The sequence below is a fragment of the Eschrichtius robustus genome, chromosome 18, assembly GCF_028021215.1.
Source record: "Eschrichtius robustus isolate mEscRob2 chromosome 18, mEscRob2.pri, whole genome shotgun sequence".
NCBI classification, from domain to species: Eukaryota; Metazoa; Chordata; class Mammalia; order Artiodactyla; family Eschrichtiidae; genus Eschrichtius; species Eschrichtius robustus.
The window spans coordinates 51,016,299-51,039,255 of NC_090841.1; the positions used below are offsets into that span (position 1 = coordinate 51,016,299).

The 22,957-nt window shown below is 41.7% G+C and overlaps 2 protein-coding genes across 6 annotated transcripts in view; one reads left to right on the forward strand and one right to left on the reverse strand.

The window, feature by feature from the left end:
• Positions 1 to 5,969: 5,969 nt before the first annotated feature.
• Positions 5,970 to 7,528, reverse strand: LOC137751711 (protein diaphanous homolog 1-like). Its single transcript, XM_068526300.1, has 2 exons — positions 7,105 to 7,528; positions 5,970 to 6,719 (listed from the first exon to the last, which is right to left on the reverse strand). The coding sequence occupies exons 1-2, from the start codon at positions 7,383 to 7,385 to the stop codon at positions 6,608 to 6,610; spliced, it is 393 nt and encodes a 130-aa protein (XP_068382401.1). The 5' UTR covers positions 7,386 to 7,528; the 3' UTR covers positions 5,970 to 6,607.
• Positions 7,529 to 7,639: 111 nt separating this feature from the next.
• LMO7 (LIM domain 7) overlaps positions 7,640 to 22,957 on the forward strand; it is a 193,807-nt gene continuing 178,489 nt past the window's right edge. For 3 of the 5 annotated variants that reach the window (XM_068526291.1, XM_068526294.1, XM_068526292.1), the window contains exon 1: positions 7,641 to 7,981. In XM_068526291.1, coding sequence (XP_068382392.1) covers positions 7,883 to 7,981 — 99 coding nt within the window. In that variant the 5' untranslated portion in view covers positions 7,641 to 7,882. Of the gene's footprint in view, positions 7,982 to 22,957 lie in introns of all 5 variants that reach the window. The other 2 variants (XM_068526298.1, XM_068526293.1) reach the window with 2 other exon arrangements.

The following is a 22,957-nucleotide window of genomic DNA, read 5'->3' on the forward strand; positions in this document are numbered from 1 at the left end:
TGATTACCACAATAAGGTTAGTTAACACTTCCATCACCTTACATAATTACCATTTCTTCTTTTTTTGTGGTTATAACATTTAAGTTATACTCTTGGTAACTTTCAAGTATATAATAAAGTATTGTTAACTATAGTTACCATGTTGTACATTAGATCCCCAGAACTTATTCATCTTAAATCTGGAAGTTTGTATCCTCTGACCATCTTTCCATTTCCACCAGTCCCTGCCCCTGGCAATCACCATTCTAGTCTCTCTATTTCTATGAGTTTGGCGTTTTAAGATTATATATATATATATATAATATATGTGTGTATTTTCTTTATCCATTTATCCATTGATGGACACTTTGGTTATTTCCATGTCTTGGCTATTGTGAATGTTGCTGCAATGAATATGGGGTTGCAGATACCTCTTCAAGATAGTGACTTCATTTCCTTCAAATATACATTCAGAAATGGAATTACTGGATTACATGGTAGTTCAATTTTTAATTTTTTGAGGAACCGCCATAATATTTTCCGTATTAGCTGTACAATTTACATTCCCACCAACAGTGCACAGGGTTCCCTTTTCCCAGCATTCTTGCCAACACTTATCTCTTGTCTGATGATAGCCGTTCTAACAGGTGTAGGATGGTATCTGTGATTTTGATATGCATTTCCCTGATGATTAGCGATGCTGAGCATCTTTTCATGTGCCTGTTGGCCATTTGTATGCCTTCTTTAGAAAAATGTCTATTTTTTAAATCAGATTTTTGTGTGTGCTGTTGAGTTGTATGAATTACTTATATATTTCAAATATTAACCTCTTATCAAATAGATGGTTTGCAAATACTTTTTCCATCTACATTCTGTAGATTACCTTTTCATTTTGTTGATTGTTTCCTTTGCTGTGCAGAAGCTTTTTAGTTTGAGGTAGTCCCACTGGCTTATTTTTGCTTTTGTTGCCTGTACTTCCGGTGTAATCCAAAAATCATTGTCAAGACCAGTGTCAAGCAGCTTTCTCCCTATTTTTTTTCTAGGAGTTTTACAGTTTCAGGTATTACAATTAATTTATTTCCTGTTAGTTTCTGTGAACAGTATAAAATAGGGGTCCAATTTCATTCTTTAGCATGTGAATATCTGGTTTTCCCAACACCATTTATTGAAGAGACTATAATTTCCTAATATGTATTCTTGGCTCCCGTGTCAAATATTAGTTGACTATATATTTGTGAGTTTACTTCTGGGCTCTTGATTCTCTTTCATTGTTCTATGTGTCTGTATTCATACTAGTATCATACTATTTAGATTACTATAGCTTTGTAATAAAATTTGAAATCAGAAAGTGTGATACCTCCAGTTTTGCTCTTCTTTCTCAAGATTGCTTTGACTATGCAGGGTCTTTTGTGGTTCTGTACACATTTGTCGATTGTTTTTTCTATTGCTGTGGAAAATGCCATTGGAATTTTAATAGGGATTGCACTGAATCTATAGATGACTTTGGGTAACGTGGACATTTTAACAATGTTAATTCTTCTAATCCATGAACAATGGATATCTTTTCATTCAGAATTTTTGTCTTCTTTAATTTCTTTCATCAGTCTCTTATAATTTTCAGTATACAGATCTTTAACCTCCTTGGTTAAATCTATTTCTAAGTATTTTATTGTTTTATAAATAGGATTATTTTCTTTCTTTTGCAGATAGTTTGTTGTTAGTGTATAGAAATGCAAATAATTTTTGTATGTTGATTTTGTATCCACAACTTTACTGAATTCTTTTATTAGTTATAAGCTTTTTGGTGGATTCTTTAGAATTTTCTCTATATAAGATCCTATCATCTGCAAACAGAGAAAATGTCATTATATTGAATATATTTTTTCATCTACCTTCTAGGAGTGATTCTTCCTGTTAATAAATGTGTCTTATAAGCATGAGAAATATACCGGCCATTCGGATGTTGGCTATCTGAATCCATGAGGGTTGACATTTTTATGAACCATATTCAACCAGAGTATAAAACTCAGTTATTTTATTAGAAGTGTTTCCACTGTACCTGTCTCTTCTTGCAATTCTTTCCAGCCACAAAGTCCCTTCATTCTTATAATCTTTGCCCCAGGCATCGTCCAGCCCAGTGCTTCCCTGCCCCTTCCTCTTTCATAACACAGAGTAACTCCTTTCCCCCAATTCACCTAACTCCTCTCTACTCTACCCCACACACTTGTTTAAAAAAACTTGGGCACCTCTACTGAACCAAAGCACTAATCAATGAAGCCAGTCCCTCCCTGTAGAGCAGTGGTTCTCAACTGGTGGTGATTTGGCCCCCAGGAGACATTTGGCAATGTCTGGAGACATTTTTGATTGTCACATCTACAGGGGTGCTACTAGCATCTAGTGGGTGGAGGCCAGGGACGCTGCTAAATATCCTACAATGCACAAGACAATCCCTTATGACAAAGAATTATCCAGCCCAGATTGTCAGCAGTATACCTGTTGAGAAATCCTACTGTAAAGAAATTCTTGTATTAGCTTCAGTAATCATTGGTATTTTCTACTCTGCTCCTATTAAAGTTTTATTACTTCTGTGCATTAAGAGTTATATATTTTATACCCATATGCACACCAGTCAATAATCAATTGTTGAACACCAGATACATGTCAGGCAGAGTTAGGCACTTCTAAATTGCTCATAGTTCTATGAGGAAAACAGACAATATAATACCTCGTGATTGAAGGGGCTACGATTACATAAAGAAAAGGTACCTGGGCTTCCCTGGTGGCGCAGTGGTTAAGAATACGCCTGCCAATGTAAGGGACACAGGTTCGAGACCTGATCCGGGAAGATCCCACGTGTCGCGGAGCAACTAAGCCCTTGCGCCACAACTACTGAGCCTGCGCCCTAGAGCCCACGAGCCACAACTACTGAGCCCGCATGCCACAACTACTGAAGCCCACGTGCCTAGAGCCTGTGTTCCACAACAAGAGAAGCCACTGCAATGAGAAGCCCGCACACCGCAATGAAGAGCAGCCCCTGCTCGCTGCAACTAGGGAAAGCCCACGCACAGCAAGGAAGACTCAACACAGCCAATAAATTAATTAATTAATTAAAAAAAAAAAAGCGGTACCTAATGTAGCCCAGGATGATCTGCAAAGATATTTTGAAGGATTCTGAGAAGGAAGAGGCCTGAATTGAGCCTGGAAGAATACGCAGGAGAAAGCCAGGCAAAGAAAGGGAGAGAAACATGTTTCTCACAAAGGGAAAAACATGGGTCAAGACACATGGTTAGAGAAGAGAGCAGCAGCAAGTCCTGAAGGATGTCAGTGTGCTGGCAACGATCAGGTGGCCCTTAAGCTGGCAACTGGGAGTCCTTGAAGGAGAAGTTAATTGGGTAGAATGATAAGATTTAATTTTAGAAAGGTCATACAATTTCTGAAATCCGGCTGAGAGCTAATGAGGGCCTGAACTAAAGTAGAAATGAGGATGAGTAAGAGGGGCCAATTGGACTGATATTGAGGAGACAGAAAGGACAGGACCGGGGATGGGGTGGACATGGAGGTAAGAGATGAGGAAGTCCAGCATGACCCCCGAATTTCAGGTGTGGTACCATTTACAAGTCAGGGAAGGCAAGGGGAAGTTTGTGGGATGAGATAGAAAGTCAATTTTGGACGTATCTTTGTGTCATAAAAATGTTTTCATTTATAAAAGTAGTATACATGTCTCTTACCAAAAAATTGTAGAAGAGAGAAGTATGAAATGTCCATTCACTCAGTGTTAAACTTTGGATGGAGTTTCGTTTTGTTTTGGCTGTGCTGCGTGGCTTGCGGGATCTCAGTTCCCTGACCAGGGACTGAACCCCCACCACATCAGTGAAAGCCCCCAATCCTAACCACTAGGCCACGAGGGAACTCCCATATTTTGGGAGGGAGTGGAGTTTTTTCCAATTTGTTCTATGTGGAAAATTATGCATTTTAAAAATACAATCATAGTGGGATGAACTGGGAGATTGGGATTGACATATATACACAAATATATATAAAATAGATAACTAATGAGAACCTGCTGTAGAGCACAGGGAACTCTACTTCAGTTTGCTGTACAGTAGAAACTAACACAACATTGTAAAACAACTATACCCCAATTAAAAAAAAATGCAATCACAAATTTGGGTGCTTTATAGATGTTTTTTCCCCACTTCGTAATATATTTTTAAACATCTCTCTGTGTCATTGAACATCCTTTTACATTTTTATTGACTGCACAATATCTCACTCTATGGAAGAACCATAATTTACTCCACCATCCCTATTGTTTAGATTGCTTCGAGATTCTCATTTCTAGCAAATCATGTGTAATGCCATCACAGGTTGAGTCCTCCAGAAACTGACAGAAATGCCACTTGAAACATAAGATACTTATTAGGGATTGACCCCAGGGAAGTGAAGAGGGAAGGAACAGCAATGGGCAAGGGAGAAGTTGAACTATGCCAAAGGCTGACTGCTTCTACAGACCTCATATCTACAGAAAGGGCCCATCAGAGTTGTCCTGAATTGGGTGGAAATGAGTGGGCTTTTATAACCTCACTCAGTCACCAGACAAGGGCTGCTCTGGCAGGGGCACGACCTCAGGTGAGGCTGCGCTCTGTGGCCGAGGTAGACTTCCAAAGGGAGGTTTGGCCAGTGCATCTCTGTGTCCACTGCAGATGCTCATTGTGTGCATATATCTTCACTCATATCCTTAGGATAAATTCCCAGAAGTAGAATTGCTGCAGTAGAACGTGGGCATTTTAAAAACTTTTAATATTTATTGCCAAATTACCTTCCAGAAAGATGGGTCACTTTCTCCTACCAACAGTTCAGTTCATCACTAATATATAAGAACATGACAATTGTACTGTTTTATGTTTTTAAATATTGAAAGGCACCTCAAATTCTTTTGGAAAATAAATAATATCTGTGATGTTTTGTTATTGTGAATTTCATCTTTAACTCCTAAGGCAGGTTACCTTTCTCTATAGAGCTGTATAAATCTTTCCAAAAGGATAAAACACTCTAATGACTGATGGTAAGACACAAAGAACTGGATTTGGGTCTTGTGAGTTGCAAATCTGCAACACTAAAGAGACAGAAATGGCTGGTGCTTGAGCTGACTTGAAACAGAATTTGCAGTACCCTATAGCTCTTTCCATGTGAGTATCTGAGCAAATAAATGAAATTCCCACTTATTAGGAAAAATCCATATTTGACACACTACTGTTAGAGAGAGACGAACGGGAAATAACCATCATTTATTAAGTGCCTGCTCCATGCCAAGCAATGCCCTTGGCTTTTACATACACCATCATATTTAATTCTCACAAGAACCCTTTGAAGTAGTTATTATCACCACATTTTTCAGGTGAGGAAACTGAAGCTCAGAGAATTTGGTAACTTGGTAACCTTAGTCATACAGGTTCCCAAGCCTGTGCACTTCTTGCCATCCTGGGCTGCTGCCCCCAAAGCTGTAAGTCAAGTGACACAGCAGTAGCTTTAAATGGTATAGTATATATATATAAAACAACTGTAGTAACAGTGACTCTCATGAAGCTTGCAGAATGTCTGTCTTTCTACTGGGTTGGAAGTCCATAGGATTCACTGTCTAAAATTTTTAAATTTTTGTATCACTTATGATACCCAGCACATTACACATATAATGTGCTCACTAAATATTTAATAGAACAGGTCTTAAATAGCCGGAAAGAAATTTCTTCCTAGTTTCGTTTATCCTTTCATCCTCATTTTGGGTTTGTCCTGATCATGGTGTCGTCAGGAGGCAAAGAGATGATCCAGTCAATGGTTTCCCACTTTAGCAGGAACAACTGTGAGCTCTTTTAAACAGACACACTGATTACAGACAACGCCAGTGAAAAAAGGGTTGGATGAAAATAAACATAACAAATAAACACCATCCTCTAGAAGTCACCCCAGTCGGGAAGGATGCTGGTGAAATCTTTATTCAGAAGTGTAAATGAGTTTAATCCAGCCTTTAGATCTAACTTCTAGGTAACAGGAAATAGTGAGGGAACAGAAATATGTTGAAGACACCCCAAAGAAGCCATAAGACAAGTCTAGAAGTCTGCCTGGTTTCTTTTTAAGAAGACAATGTCATTCTAAAAAGGGGGAGGGGGTAGAGTGGGAGAGAAGGAGGAGGCTATTCTAGGCTAAAAAAAAAAAAGAGGCAACCAAATGCAATGTGTGGTTATTGTTTGAATTTCTGGTCTAAGTCAGCTGTAAAAGACATTTTGGAATCCATTGGAGGAATCTGAGTCTGGACTGGGCATATATTAATACTAAGTGATTAAGGTTAGCTTTAGTTAGGTGTGAAAATGGTAATATGGTTATGCAGAAAAGCGTTCTTTAAAGAACGAGATGTATATTATAATACTTAGAGATGAAATCTCTATCTTTAAGTAGGAAATATGTATATTTTCAGCAGAAAATGTGATGAGGTAAATAAGGCAAAACTGGGTTTTAGCTATCCATTATACTAGTCTCTCTGCTCTTTGAGGTCGTTTTGCATCATAAAGAGGATCAACCAGGAAAAAAAAAAAAAAGGGATGGCTTCCTTTACCGGAGTAAGGACCGATCTTTATCTTCTTCCAACAGTGACAACATCAACGTGTGGCCCGGCTTCAGGAGCAAGAAGCGAGATTCCAGGGAGCCTAGACAGACGAGCAGGTTCCTTTCCGGAGATCTGATTTCTGTGGGAAAAGAACCCGCGTAAGGCAACCCTTGAGCCTCCGGCCCTCCAGTCCTGTGCATCTACCCAGGTCCCCTGCGGATGGTGAATAACCCGTCACCTTACTGCCCCCTAAGTGTTCCCAGGCCACGCAGGGTGGCGGGCGTGACGCTCAGGGTGAGGGCGGGAGAATGCTGGGTTCCCCTCCTCTCCGACCCTTCGCGGAGGGATGGGGCCTGAGTGGCAGCAGGTATCTTCCACCTCACCCACCTGGAAGCGAAGCGGAGAGGGGCTGGCCCAGGCTGGGGGAAATGGGCCGCACATGCCAAGGCCACTACCCTCACCTGCCGCCAGGAGAGCTCCGGCCGCGGCAGGAGGCGGAGACCCGGGAGTGCGGACGTCCTCACCTGGCGGCGGGGCGGGCGCGCAGCGGATTCCGCCGGAGAGGGAGGGGCGCGCTGCGAAGTCGGGCCGCAGGTGAGGGCGGCGGGCCGGGCCGCGCTCCACCGCGGGGGACGTTTCTTGGCTGGGAAAAGGTGCAATTGTGAGCAGCTATTCCTGGTATGTCAGGCGGGCCGGGCGGCCGCGAGCCCTGGGGGCGCTGCTTCCCGGGGCCCCGGCAGAGGGAAGGCGGCCAGGCGGCCGGAGGCGGGAAGGATGCGGACAGAATGCGGGCGCGGGGGCGCATCTCCTCTGGGCGGGGCCGCGGTCCGGCGGGCGGCGCGGGAGCGGGTGCGTGGCCCGGGCCACGGCCTCCTGGCGGACGGTGGCATCCCCTGGGCCAGACTGTCCGACCACAAGGGCCGCTGCGGCCGTGAGCCCCCGGGCGCGGCGGGGGGTAGGGTGGGGAGGACGGAAGCGGCGGCTGGGAGGCCCGGAGTGGGCGGCGGGGGTGCGCGGGGGCGGGGCATCCCGGGAGGGCGGCGGCCGCGCAGCCACTTTTGAAGTCCAAACAGTCCTCGGGGCTGGTGCCGCGCGCCGCCTCTGGTAGCCCTCTCCGCCTCCCGCGCTCCGCCTGGGTCTCCGCGGCGTGTTCAGGAGTTTAGAGAAAGCCGCGGCTTTAAGTTCTCGTGGGTTCGAAACTTCACCGAACTGCAGGGCGCAACAAAGGGTCGGAGAGCCCGGGCGTCTTGCAGCCGGCGAGAGGCCGGAGCAGCGGCACTCCCGCCTTTCCGCGCACCCACTATGTCTCTCTCTCCCCCTCTCCCCCTAGTTCTGGAAGTGATGGAGGAGGCGGAGGCCGACTGCGCCCTAGCGTTCGCCGAGGCCCAGAGATGGGTGGAGGTGAGTGCCTTTACTCCTCTTCTTTCCGCACGACTTGGCGGCCTCGCGGCCGCTCCCGCCACTCTGCTTTCAGCCGCCTCCCGGACCTTAGCTGGCGCAGCGCCTCAGGCTGGTTCGCTCAGCAGTTTGGGGGACTTTGCAAGTTCTGCGCCTCCTATGATTTAACGTCCAGCGAAGTTTAGCGCTGCCCTCCCCCCCGCCCCCCGACGGTCTCGCTGGCTTCCCCGGAGCTCCTCTGACAGGACAGAGTCAAGAGCTTGGCCCCGCGGGTTTGGGGACCGCGCATCTCTGTGGACCAGCCCACGTCCGCGCCAGGACGCCTGGGATGTCCCTGCTGGGCAGAGACGGCCCAGGGTCCTCGGGTGCGTTTCTTTGGGGTGGCTAGAAGTGGAAATGCCTGAAACGTACCTGCTTGGGCAGCGTATTGTGTGTTGTGTGGGAGGGCGGATGGAGGAGGGTAGACACCTGTGGCGCACCTGGAGAGATGCTTTCTCCGAGGCAGCTTCCGGAGCCCAGGGTGTGTGAGTCAAGGCGCGTACATTTTCCAAAGTCGGCATTGTTAAGACCAAGATATCCTGAAATCACTCACTCAAGGGTTGTTAGTTTCCCAGCTGTGCCTCAGGGAGGAGATCTTCCATTCCCCTCCTTGCCGTTAAAAAGGAGATGGTCTCTTGGAAGTTCCTTGATCAACGCATTAGGGTTACGTTTGTCTGTAGAAAGTTAACACCAGGACTTCTAGCCGTTTTATTATTGGATGAAAAAGATGACTTTTATAATGATGCTAAAGAAGTCTTACGAGCAGATGTGAATCAGGAACCGAAAGTATTGCCTTTATCAGCCTTGCAGTCATTTAAGGGTTATTGATGCCACGTGCTGGTCTTCTCAACATATTTAAAAATTCAAATTAGGATTAAAGGTTATTCCATGGAAAAACAATATATTCAAGAATCCCAGAGCAAACAGTATTTTAAAACAATTCATTTCTCCTTAAAGAAATAAATTATGTATGTGGAAAAAAAGATAAACTTTAAATGTTATGTTTTTCACGCTAAAGGAAAGTGAATGTATCATTACCCACTAGACAGTGGCAGGAGGTGGAGATGGGTGGCGTCTAAGAAATTAGCTTTGCCGTCTTTTTGTACTGAAACTTGAGCTGGTTTGAAGGTGACTTAGAACGGTGTGAGGAGAGGGCGTGGGGAGGTTGGGAGAAGAATAAACACTGTATTCTGAATTGAAATGAGAGTGGAAAAATTCCAGCAATGTAGTTAAGAGAAATAACTTCCCCCATTCATAAACCTTGAAAAGTCAAGGCTTCCAAAGGTAATTTTCCATTAGCAGTATGTGTACTGCATAATTTTAGAAATCAAACTTGCCCTTCTGTGTTTGAATGTTGGGACGGAGAGAGGGAGAAGGGAAGAAATATGGGGATACTTTTTTGGCCATACAGGGCTCCTGTGTAGAGTTTGTATCTGCAAGTTCTGTATTTGCTTCAGGGAATCTGTGAATATGGATGATTTCACATCCTTTCCTTTTTCAGTGTACAGATTTTTGAAATCTAAACATTCCTTTTTTTTTTTTTTGTGATAGCTTGCTTATAATTGGAGACTTCTGTGAGAAACTTGTATCTAATAAACTCTGGGGAGGTGTGTTGTGATAAAAGATACCCCATGTGCACGGTAAATGTGCTCATCTTCCCACCCCCATCCAACTCCACCTAAAAGTGTTTGTCAGCAATGATTTGGCAACTCTGTAAAGTGCTTTGTTCATCATTAGCAGAAAGCCAAATCTTTCTAAAGTCTTTGCCATAGAATTTTAATATGGTTAACTCTTATGAAATTAAAATTAAGTGACTTTTTTCCCCTAGTGCCACAGGGAGCGAGGCAGTACGTTCATTGAAGATATATGAATAATTTACATATTCACATATACTTTTGGTATACTTGGGACATTGAAGTGACAGCATTGTGTTCACTGTTAGGTTTATGTTATTTCTCCAGTTAGTGTCCAAATTTATCTGTCTCCTTAGCTTTGCCTTTATAACCAGAGCACATCTTTTAAAATATTGCTCTTGCCAAAAGAAGCAGAGTGAATGAGTGTCTCATTCCACAGCCACTTAACCCTGAGAACCCCTAATTTGAGGATAAAATATTGATTCCAAAGTGTATTTATAAACTATTTTGGAAAGCAAGGAAGATTATAGTGTAAATCTTTCTCCTGCTCACTAATAGCCTTGCTCCATTTTTCCATTTCTATCATACTTTCTTCTACATACATTGAAGCATAAGTGGTTCATTCATATATATATATATATTTTTTATATATACACAGTACACATATATAAACATATATGTAATATGTGAATTATATCATTCATATATATGTATTTATATATATACATATAACACACAAATACATTAATATATTATATACTATAATATACATATTATATGTATTGTATGTAATATACCTATAATATAATCTGCTACCTTTATTCTCAGCTGCAGCTTTGACCAACCCAAGGTCAGAAAACTCCGATAACCTTGTAAATCTTTGAAAGATGACCAGAGTCCATGGCAGTATGTCCTTGCCATTTCCATTCTCCATCAGCGATTTAAAATAACTAATGTATTAGTCCCACAACCAAAGTTAAAGTCTTAAATTTGTTTTGTTTTGGGAGGAGGAGAAAGGGTAAGGTGAGGGCTAGTGTTTGTTATTCTGCCAATTATTGTCATTTCATGACTCTTTGTTTATTTCAAATTGTTTCTTCGATATTTCAAAGTGTATATATACTTCTGGTTAGTTTCATATTTGAAATCAAAACAAATGTAGGAACATAACCTTTTAAGGTAATTCAACATCATGATATTGGATTATTATCTGGTTGGAAATGTGGTTTGGAGTATTAATAATGTATTGAGCTAGTTTATGATTAAACACAGGTTGAAAGCCAAATAATGTAATGGTTTGAAGGCAGAGGCAGAGGGGAAGCTTGATTCTAGCAAGGTCATGGAGTGGGAGAGGAAGTGGTAGAAAATGCCGCCCAGACCCTCTAATTTTAGTCCTTTTCTTCAGCACCTTTTAATTTTCTGTACCTTACAGTTTCTTCTGTCCCTCTGTTTATGGAGCATTTAAAAACCTGTGATAAACAGACAAAATACCAATGAAATTGAAAACTGAGTATATTGCTCATTGCATTGGTTGGTCACCCATTCCAGTCTGTGACTTAATGTTCCTATCTAGGTTGAGGTTTAAACACAGTAGTAATTTTTATGACTGGAGCGGATCAGGCTAACTTAATTCAACACCTTCCTGCTTACCTGCCCGTCCTGTTATCTCTGTGTTCGAAGTTTTCAGTATCACTGTCACCCTGTAGAAGGACCAAAGGGATGCCAACTTGAGCTCATGGCCATGCCTGGCACCAGAATATGAATCCTTCCCCAGTTACTTCCAACTGGTCTGTTTCTCCACCTGCCCCATTTTTGTCCTTTGGGAGTTGTGTGCTGGTCATCACTTTTGTTTGCCTTTAGGTGCTAAATTTTTAAAGAATCGCACTCTGTGGGTCCCCCATTGATATTTACAAAATTCGCCTAAGTGGTTTCCCCTCTTTCTCTGTAAACTGCATCCCTTCTACTGGTGGTTTCCAACCTGTGGTCTGGTGTGAAAGGGTTTGCTGGGTGCACTTGAATCCTCAGTGCATACCAGTGTTGTCTGTAGACTAAATGAAGGTCTCATGATTTGTACTGTTGCTTTTCAAATGGATGTAGAGCGATGTAAACATGCATTTGAAAATGTTACTGAATTCATAGAAGCATTTCTGGTAATTATATATAATTTCAATTAACAGATACTAAACTTGAAAAGACTCTGATGGTAAAACTTTGTTTAAAATTTTAAATGTTAGAAAGCAATTCTTACACTAGCTGTTGCAATTAAAATTAGTTTTTCAGAATATAAACCTGATTTTGTTTTTTGTTTTCTGAGGAGCCATGAAAAGATTTTAAAAGTCCGCATTTACATTAAGCTGTGAAGTGTAGCATTCACAGCCCTTTACAATCTGGTCTCCGTCTGTATATCTTTATTTTTTGCTCATTTTCTCCATCACTATTTGCATAGTTGCCAGACAGCATAGACATTAAAAGCACAGATTTGTACAGGTATCCCCAGAACTTATTTATCTTATAACTAGAAGTTTGTACCTTTTGACCGCCTTCATCCGATTCATGATGACTGCAGTTAACACTGCTGTACAGTATATTTGAAAGTTCCTAAGAGAGTAAATCTTAAAAGTTCTCATCACAAGGAAAAAAGTTTTTTGTAACTATATGAGGAGATGGATGTTGACTGACCTTACTGTGGTAATCACCTCACAATATACGTCAAATTGTTAGGTGGTACACCTTTAACTCATACCAAGCTGTGTGCCAATTAAATCTCAATAAAGCTGAAAAAAAAAAAAAAAAGCACCGTTTTGGAATCAAATCATTGTTCAAGTCCTGGCTCAGCTTCTTAAATGCTGTAGGCCTCAGTCAGTGTTCTTCCTTGAGCCTCCAGTGGTGCTTATGCCAGTTGAATGAGATGCTCACTGTAAAGGAATTAGTGCTCCCTAATCCTTGCTTGTGTTTCCCCGCCCCGCACAGGGTGCCATTTTCTCACCTCCAGGCTGTTGTGTGTGGAATGCCTGTTATTCCTTGTTTACCTAATATATGTTGCTCCTCTGCATTCTTCCATGCTTGGGCTCTACAGTCAAGCTTTATGTGAAGCCTTTTCTCGGCCACCGAGCCTCCACCCAACCCATTTCTTCCTTATCACTATTGCTTGTATGGATTTCTCTTTTTTGCTCTCTGTGGTGTAATTACAAACATGCTTCCGTATTAGACTAGGAACTAACTGAGGGCAGGAATAATATCTTGTCTTTTGCTTGAGGATTTGGCACAGTGCCAGGTAAACACTTGTTGAGTGAATGTACAATCCTAAGGCTGGAGCTTTAACAAAACCTAAGGACCAGGACTGTTTCCTCCTCCCAGTGGAAATGTGCATCAGTGTCCAAAGCTGAGCTTGTTGCTTTGGCAGTTGGTTGGGACCAGCTACAAGATACGCCTTCATCTGGGTGCCAGTGTGTACTTGCCTATTTACTCAGTATTTCCTCTTCTGCCCCAACCCTGTTCCTGAGTGATGTCACTCTACTCCTGCCTTTTAGTTACTGGTTTCCCTCATGGGGACTTACATTCAGTCATTCTGTTATCCAAAAAATGCCTATGAAGTGCCTACTCTGTATCAGGCACTTGCTGGGCTTACTGATTCAACTGCCAATTCTTTAGTATCTTTCTAGGACCTCCAGACAGAGTGCACCCCACGAGGAGCAGACATGCAAACAGACCCTGCAGCGCCGTCAGATAATTGCTGTGATGGAATTTTGCCCCGTGTGTAGTGATAGCATTTGGGAGGCAGCCTGAGCTCACAGAGGAGGCAGCACTTGAGTCGAGGCTGGAGTGAGGCTAACATCTTTGCCCCCTGGGCTAGAGCATTGTGACTTTGTAATTTGTTGAGAGATCTTGAGGTTGCATACAGCACAACTTTCAGGAGTTGCTTGGAGTAGTTTATTTATTTATCTTTATTTTTTATTTTTATTTTTTACGTTTAAAAAAAAATTATTTACTTTTGACTGCGTTGGGTCCTCGTTGCTGTGCGTGGGCTCTCTCTAGTTGTGGCGAGCAGGGGCTACTCTTGGTTGCGGTGCACGGGCTTCTCATTGCGGTGGCTTCTCTTGTTGCGGAGCATGGGCTCTAGGTGTGTGGGCTCAGTAGTTGTGGCTCGCGGGCTCTAGAGTGCAGGCTCAGTAGTTGTGGTGCTTGGGCTTCGTTGCTCCGTGGCATGTGGGATCTTCCCAGACCAGGACTCGAACTCGTGTCCCCTGCATTGGCAGGCAGATTCTTAACCGCTGCACCACCAGGGAACCCCCGGAGTAGTTTATTTTTGTTCAGGTAATCTTTGCATGCAGTGAAATGCCTAGATTTTAAGTGTAGAGTTGCAAGATATACCTTTTTGTCAAATGTATAGGCCCATGTACCCAGCACCCCAATCGAGTTATCGAATATTTTTACCACTCAAGAACGTTTCCTTCCAGAAGGGCACATCAATCTTCACCTCTCCACTCTTCGGATTTCTAGCATCATAGATTTCTCAGGGCAGTTGTGAGCAGCAAAGGAGTGTCTTGATGTCAATTTGTTTCTTTTTTCTTTATGCAGCATCTTACTATTTCTTAAACACATCCTCTTTATTTAGCAAATAAGAAAGGATCCTAGGACAAGAGGGGTGGCGAGAGTTGAGGGCGTTCACAGAATTCTCTTGGGAAGGAACTGATTCACACAAAGAGGAACCAGGGCAGAGATGCTGTTAGAATAGCTTGATTCCAGAAAGGGTAAACAGATATGACAAGGTATTTCCTGAGGAAGTGGGAGGATTCTAGCAGTGTCAGTCATTCTGGATCCTTCCAATGTACTGCTACACTGAAAGCTAGAAGTGGACCTCTTCTTAAAGTGGGGGAAAATACTAGGAACTGGTACCTTTAATAAAACAGAGTGTTCTTGAACCGACTAGAGAAATGAACTCCCTGGGCCAAAGGAAATGAATGATTTTTTGGTTCTTGATGCACATCATCAAGTCACTCTGTGAAAGCTTTGTGCTAATTTGCAGCCATGAGCAGAGGTTGGGGGCCCCAGCCTCTCATTATTCTGAATTAGAAATTGTCATTTGCATTTAGAAATTAGAATTAGAAATTGTCATTTGCATTTCCCCTCTAAATAAATAGATGAAAGATGTACATTCTACTTTTTCTTAGGTCACTAATGAAGTTAAACGTTTGTCTAACCGATGACTCATTGGGTTTTCTCCATTGAGGAAGGTGAAGCTGAAACAGGGAGGGTTCTACCTCCTCTAAATGAGGTCACAAAAGGCTCAGAGGGCCCCTGGCCTGGTCAGGTAAGTCACCAAGGTCATAGGCCAGGGTAGGGCCATTGAGGAAGCTTCCGCTGAGTTGTCTCACTTTGCTTTTGGGTTGTTTGGAGATAGGCCTGTTGAGTTCTGCACACAATTATGAGATAAAGAATGGAACAGTTGGCTGTTTTGAGGAATTCGTAAAGCTTCTCCGAGGCTGAGAGAGGAGTAATTTCCCCGGCGTGTGGATTCGTTCAACCCGTTGGGCTCTTGGCCTTCTGTGCGGTGCTCCAGGGCGCTCTGTCTCTGGACGCCCAGAGGGCTTTGGATGGTCAGGGATTTCTGCTGAGACTGACTGGCTCCTTTTATCTCCTCCTTCCTTTCAAAATCACTTCTCAACATAACAGCATTTGAGTTTTAGAAAAGCACTGGTTTTGAGAGCGTTAGTTAAGAAAAACCAAGCAACGTCAGCACATTTACCCGACTCTCTCAGTCTGGAGAAATAGATGGTAGGTGAACTCTTTCATCTGTTACATGTATTACCTGCAGATTGAATTGTCCATGTTGTTCCTGTGCCCTACAGCTCCTGACAGACAGTTCTCAGGTTCTTGCTGAACAAATGAAAGTTTTGTGTCCAGTCGAAAGGTTGGCTGATTTAAGTGATGTCCGTAGATCTCCTTAAATCTGTTAATTGTCAAAAATGTATCTGAGCCCGAGGAAATGAAAAACGATGTGTTGTACCCGTGTTTACCCTTTCCAAAGGTAATTGTCGGGTATGTTTCTTTAAAAACACTTTTGATGTACTCAGAGCTCTTAATAAGGATGGTACCTGTCATGTATGCACAGCTTTGAAAACAGGTTTAGCACACTCACTCTGCCACTTACAGAAGAATCGCCACACGGCCCCATAATCAGCCTTTTCAAAGACTGTAAAATCCTCCCTGATAGGCTTCTCAAAGCCTGGTTCTAATTCCCGGGTACAGGATGCTCAGTTTGGTGCTTACGTGTGTTTAGATGATAGTGGGCAGCCCTAGACGTCACATCTGTCTTTAAGTACCTGGGGGATTGTCTTAAGGAGAGAGGATAGAAAAGTCTTCTGTGGGCTCAGAGGGTAGAACTGGTAATAACTGATTGGGCACAGTGAGACTTTTGGCTCAAGTATTTTAAAGACCCTTCTATAAATAAATAGCTGTCCTACACCAGAATGGGCTGACTTGAATGGTGGGTTACCTCCTAGTGAAGGTTTTCCAAGAGTAGGTAAGTAACTGACAATTAAAGCAACTAGTATTTATTTTTTTAACTACGTGGAAGACATGTGGCTAGAGCATCATACCCACATGCTCTTATAATGAAGGACTATTATTACCCAAATATGTGAGTGTGTGTGTGTGTGTGTGTGTGTGTGTTTCCAGATGAGGAAAAAGAAGGGTGAGAGGTAAAATAATTTGCTCAAGGAAACACTAGAACTAGTAAGTGGTGGTTGGGGATTTGAACCCAAGCAATCTGACTCTTAATCAGTATACGCTGTTGTTCAAGAGGGACACCGGTCGGTAAATCGTGGTGAAGGATTTATAAATCAGGAAGAGAATGGGCTGTCAGTCTTCATTCCATCTAAAGCTGTTAAGATTAGCTGCTTTCTGTTTATGACAAGTCCTCCACACACAACAGGTTCTGTCTTGTGATGTTAGTGCCTGGAAAGCTCATGATCAAATATTATGTAAGCTACGGCATTGCTAACAGACACTCTTGAGTAATTGCAGACTTTAGATTTGTATGTTCTGGTGTATTTAAGTGCTCCATAAACCCTTGAAAGTGTTACAAAAGGGAAACATGGTTATGTGATGACACTGAGTTATACTTTGCACTAGAGTAGGAGATAAATTATATCTAACTAGTTTCTTCTCTAAACAATTTATAAAATTCCCAATTTTTTCTCTTATAATACCTGATTTTAAGTAGTACATGGTATACCAAAAATTGTACAGTCTGTTACTGTATAGTGCTTCGAAATATATGTCATATTTTTGATGAGGATACCTTCTAGTTAGTGTTTTAGACTTGTAAGGACTGAAGCCAAGATCATGATCAACGATTCTGCATTCTTGACTAGATTTAAATTTGACTTAGGTGTCTGAGCTGGGAAGGAAATACCTGATTTATTTTATTATATCACCATTTTGTAATATTCAAAGGAAGGGTGGTTGTTACCAACCTTGTTACAAACTTTGATTCTGGAATGCTTTCTCATTAGAGTTTGAAGTCTCTCATTCTACCTGAGGAAGGAGAAAATAAACAAGCATTTTACCTTTACTTCTTGAATGGTGTCTAATCAATTTGGAATTTTACCCTATTGCCTGGAAAAATATCGTCCATCTATCAGTAGCGTCAGACATAGTTGCCCACACCTTCCTTCTTGAAACATTTCCTTCAATTGCCCTCTGGGTTTTCTCCCATTTAACTTGATATTTCTGATTTTCTTTTGCTGAATCCTAATTATTTGGGTAAATATTAGAGTGCCCTCGGGTTCATTCATCTTTCCATGTTGTCTCTTCTTTGTCTACAGCCTCTCCCTTGCGGGTGTTATCAGATCCATAGCTTTGTACACCTTCTGTGTGCTGATAGCTTCCACATTTATATTCCTGACCCTGACATTGTCTCTAACACCCCCTCCTATATGTATGTGTATACACACACACACATTCTCAAGATTTCCAATTGTAGGTCAAATAGGCACGTCACACTTTGTTCAAAACAAAATTCTTAGTTCCTCTCCCTCCCTACCACCCACCTACTCATCCCCTCAATGTTTCCCATTTTAGTAAATGGCACCACCGTTCACCCACTTGCTCAGGTTCCCAACTTCGAAGTCACTGTTGCCTCCTGTTTTTATCACACCCCACATCCAGTCTGTCAAGAAGTCCAAGTGGCTGTATCTCCAGATACACCCAGAATCTGATCACCTCTTACCATGTCTATCATCACCTCCCTGCTTCCAAAGTAACAGACAGGTTCCTCTTAAAAAAAGTGAACCAGAGATTGTACATTCAACTCTTGCCCTCTCTTCCCTCCACAACGGCTACCATTACATTGAGAATAAAATCTGAATTTTTAACCCATGGTCTCCAGGTCCCCACACGACCTATTCCCTGTTTGCCTGTCTCCTCTCTGCTCCCACTCTCCATCTTGCTTGCCATGCTCCAGTCATCCTGGCTTCCTGCTATTCCTTACATGTGCAAAGAAGGTTTTTATTTTAGGGCATTTGCATTGCTGTTCCTTCTGCATGAAAGCATTTCCTTCACCTATTCAGATCTCAGCTTAAATGATACCTCCTCCTCCCTGTCTCCCTTTCTATAAAATAATCAGCCTTGTGACCCCATACTCTTATATTTCATAGCAATTATCATCACTTGCTGTTGTATGATCATATTTTTTGTTTTCGCTGTTACTCCCACAAGAATATGAGTGTTTTGATTTGTTTTCAAGCCTTGAATAGTGCCAGGTATTTAGTAGGCACTCAATAAATGGATAAATAAATGGATGAATGAACAAATGTCTTTTAATTCTTTACAGTTGATATCTTTCTCACTCTGATATGACTGACTTTCAGGCTGTGCTTCCCTCAATAAGACAAGTTGGTTTTGTTATATTAGGGTTTTGTTGGTTTTGTTTTTCTTGTTCAAGTTCAGTTCTGGATTGAGCAAGTTCAAAGCATGTTTTAAAAAACAAGTTTAAACCATGTAAAATTGACTTTGCTCAACCAATTGTAAAGATGCCCAAAGGTAAGCAAGTATCATAAGGTAAGAAACATCCTAGAAAATTTGAAGGTGAGCCTCCTTAGCTGAATATCCTGCACTGGGGACAATGCATCGTCATGAAACTCTGGGTGTTAGTCATGAAAAAGATCTTACAACTCCCTGACTGGCGTCCTCCAGCTTGAGCGTGGACCATCCCCAGGAACTAACTGGAGACGGAGAAGAAGAAAATAGCTTTACCTTGTTCAAAAACAAAAGAAAATAATTAAAAATTTGAGAACAAAAACACTTCTTTCTGTCCCATCTCAGACATCTGAGTCTACTTCATGCTTTCCCAGTGCTGCACTTTATACCACTTTTTTCAGGAATTGTTCTGAGATGGCACATAAAGCCGAGAAGCGCAGCTTTCCAGAAGAGCTTCATTCAGAAATGAGGGAAAAAGGGAAGCTGAAACTTTTTGTCTGTTTTTATGCAAGCCGACTTTCTCTTAATGTGCTTTTAAAAAATTATTCCTCCTAGCTGTCATATGGATTAAGTGATGTACTCTTTTCATAAATAGAATTTTTTATTATGTAAGTTTCAGGTGGACAGCATTATAATTCGACATCTAAAGTTGAAGCATACTGTTCTCTTTTAGAAATCTGTGCCCTTCACTTGCTGAAGATCATCTGGAAGCCATTTTAATCTCCTGAATTTATTTCCTGTTTCCTTAGCAGGGAAAATGTCTCTTTTGTCCTTAGGGTTTTTAGCTGATAATAACTTGGTGAAGTTACTTTGTTTACGGTATTTAGAATAAATATATCTTTTTTTTTTAACATCTTTATTGGAGTATAATTGCTTTACAACGGTCTGTTAGTTGCTGCTGTATAACAAAGTGAATCAGCTAAACGTATACATTTATTCCCACTTCTCCTCCCTCTTTTATTTTTTTTAATAGATTTTTTTTTTTTTTAATAAATTTATTTATTTATTTATTTGGCTGTGTTGGGTCTTCGTTTCTGTACGAGGGCTTTCTCCAGTTGCGGCAAGCAGGGGCCACTCTTCATCGCGGTGCGCGAGCCTCTCACTATCGCGGCCTCTCTTGTTGCGGAGCACAGGCTCCAGACGCGCAGGCTCAGCAGTTGTGGCTCACGGGCCTAGCCGCTCCGCAGCATGTGGGATCTTCCCAGACCGGGGCACGAACCCGTGTCCCCTGCATTGGCAGGCGGATTCTTAACCACTGCGCCACCAGGGAAGCCCTTCTCCTCCCTCTTGTGTCTCCCTCCCACCCTCCCTATCCCACCCCTCTAGGTGGTCACAAAGCACCGAGCTGATCTCCCTGTGCTATGCGGATGCTTCCCACTAGCTATCTATTTTACATTTGGCAGTAAATGTAAAATAGATATTTGGTAGTTATTTTGGTAGATATTTGGTAGATATTTTACATTTGGTAGTGTATATATATCCATACCACTCTCTCACTTTGTCCCAGCTTACCCTTCCCCCTCCCCGTGTCCTCAAGTCCATTCTCTATGTCTGCGTCTTTTATTCCTGTCCTGCCCCTAGGTTCATCAGAACCTTTTTTTTTTTTAATTTTTATTTTTTAGATTCCATATATATGTGTTAGCATACGGTATTTGTTTTTCTCTTTCTGACTTCACTCTGTATGACAGTCTCTAGGTCCATCCACCTCACTACAAATAACTCAACTTCATTTCTTTTTATGGCTGAGTAATATTCCATTGTATATATGTGCCACATCTTCTTTATCCATAGAATAAATATAAATAGTTTTGATTTAGTGACTCTAAGAAGCTTAAAGTCATATTAACCAGAAAACAGATGGTAATAAAAGAAATAAAACTTTTAAATATAGATGCACATCGTTGCCATGAAGGTGTACATTTTTGGCCTGTTGGGTCTGTTTCTTTTCTGCGTTTAGCGTGGTGTAGTGGCGAGAGTGGCAGGGTTTGAGGTAGTACTGCATAGGCATAGCTCGTACATGGCAGGTCCCAGAGTAAAAGGTGTGACATGGACAAGACACGTAGCATCCCTAGGCCTAAATTCTCACTACTGTAAAGTGAGGGTTGCAAGGTGGTGATAGGTTTAAAAAAAAAAGAAATTTGGGAGATGTGTAAGTTACTCAGCAAAGTGTCCATGTTAGTATTATTCTACTTGCATCTGTATACAGTCAGAAAATAGATGATTAATTGATGACTCTTTTGGTCTTCCCTAGAATGGCTAATTTTTATGGATGTGTGTGTACGTGAGCGCACGTGTACCTGTGTGTGTGTGAATCTCACAATGCACTTAGATATCTTGCTGTGTATTCTAACCTGTGATTTTTAAATATGGGTCTTTATTAAGTTCTTCTATATTGTTCTTAAGCTGTGATAAAAATCCTTTCATTTATAAGGACTTGAAGTTAGAATGAACAAATGCCTTACGAGTAATGAATTCTGTTTCTTTTTTTTTGTTGTTTTTACTTTTGTTTTTGGCTGTGCTGCACAGCCTGCGGGATCCCAGTTCCCCACCTAGGGATCAAACCCCGGTGGGTTCGGCACTGAAAGTACAGAGTCCCAACCACTGGACCACAGAGAATTCCCTGAATTCTGTTTCTTGATGATACTCTGTCATCATCTTCTCTCTAGGGACCCTCAAGTTCATTTTAGCACTTCTTTGCTATTGATTTTTTCCTGTCAATGGACCTACAGTATAAATCTAAGGCTAGTCGACCTGCCTGAGACCTTTTAAGTTGAAGGAAGAGAAGTCCATATTTATTGCACTGTTGAAAACACTGCCATATATTCTGTCCTCACTGCTGCTTTCCGTTCAGCTACTAGTTTCAGATCAGAGAGAAGGGTATGTAGATTAAGATTCTTTTCATATAAATTGTTTTTTTCAAGTCTCTGTGCATTACTGTTATTTCAGTTATTCTTTGTTCTTCATGGGTCTTTTTTATCCTTTAAGTTACTTTTCATGTTTTGTGTGTGTCTTTGAGTCATCTCATTAATTTCGCTTTTCTGCTGTATTCAGTTTGGAAGAGGCAATTGTAAGATCCTTCCAATAAAGACACTTTCCGATGTCATCCTAAAAATGAGCCTAATGAGCTATTTTAGAAAAGAGAAGCTTTTACCGTTTCAATGAAGAAAGGAAAGGCATTCTTAGGTGTTTTATTCAAAGGATAACATTATACAACTGCTTGTTTTTAAGCCAATTTGCAAACATTTTTAGACTTGGAAAATGCTTGTAAGTCCTGAAAGGTATCACTTGCCAAGTAGCTGATCCTTTTGAAATTTGGCCTTACTTCTGGGAAAAGAATGTGGTTGACGGCCACACTGCAATTTACAGTAATCCTTTTTGTGTAAGGAAATGACTCTTCTTGGCTTGATAAACTCCAGATGAGTTTCTGGCTCCTTGATTATTACCAAGTCATTTAAAATTAAGGTTTCATTATTCGGTTTAGGTACGGCCACCCTCTCTGTGCTTGTCATGGCCAATGTGATGTTAAAATCCTTTGCACAGCTGAAGCATTTTGGGGAAAAATTACATTTGGGTGGGTCATTTTGGGGCACAAGCTTATGATGTGCCTTAAGGAGATCAAGTTGAAGACCCATAGGAAGTTCTGCTGGTGTCATAAAGGAGAATTTTCTTGGAAGCCCACCTAAATGTTTCTACTTCACTTTTCATCAGTCACCCTTTTCTGCAAAATAGTCTGAAAAATGTAGCTGGACACGTAACTGCTCCCAACAGTACGGCAGTTTCATTACTAGGGAAGAAGAGGTTGACAATGAAATCTCTGCCATACTTATTTTCTGATTGTTCCTTTTTTTGTAGCATTTTGCTTTATTATGATGGCAATCTAGTGTCTTAGCTCTTTGAAGATATTATAACTTTTTTTTCCTCCTTACTCCCTGCATTGTCTGTGTCTTCCAAGCTCCTTTTCTGTTTTTTCCCTTTTGGCTTTGGTCTCTTTTGAATTGGAAGTTTCTCTTAAACCTCTGATGATCATTGTCTAACTGCTCTCTAGATTTTCTGTCAATTTCTGTATATGGAGCCATGTTCCTCACTACCCTCCCTACTTGGAGGACCCGTTGCCTCTAGACTCTGATTCTTTTCTGGAGGAACTTGCCTGCTTTGGTTCTGCACTAGGCCTTTGCATGTCCTGAAGTTGAAATTTCCTCCATTCTGTTTGGTTGGTTACCACTCCTCCATCTACTTTCCACGTCCAAATGTTTGTTCACAGTTTTCTTCTACTGTTGTCTCTTTTTGAATTCCCTTTGTCTTTGTGGATTAATGCCTTAAATTTCTG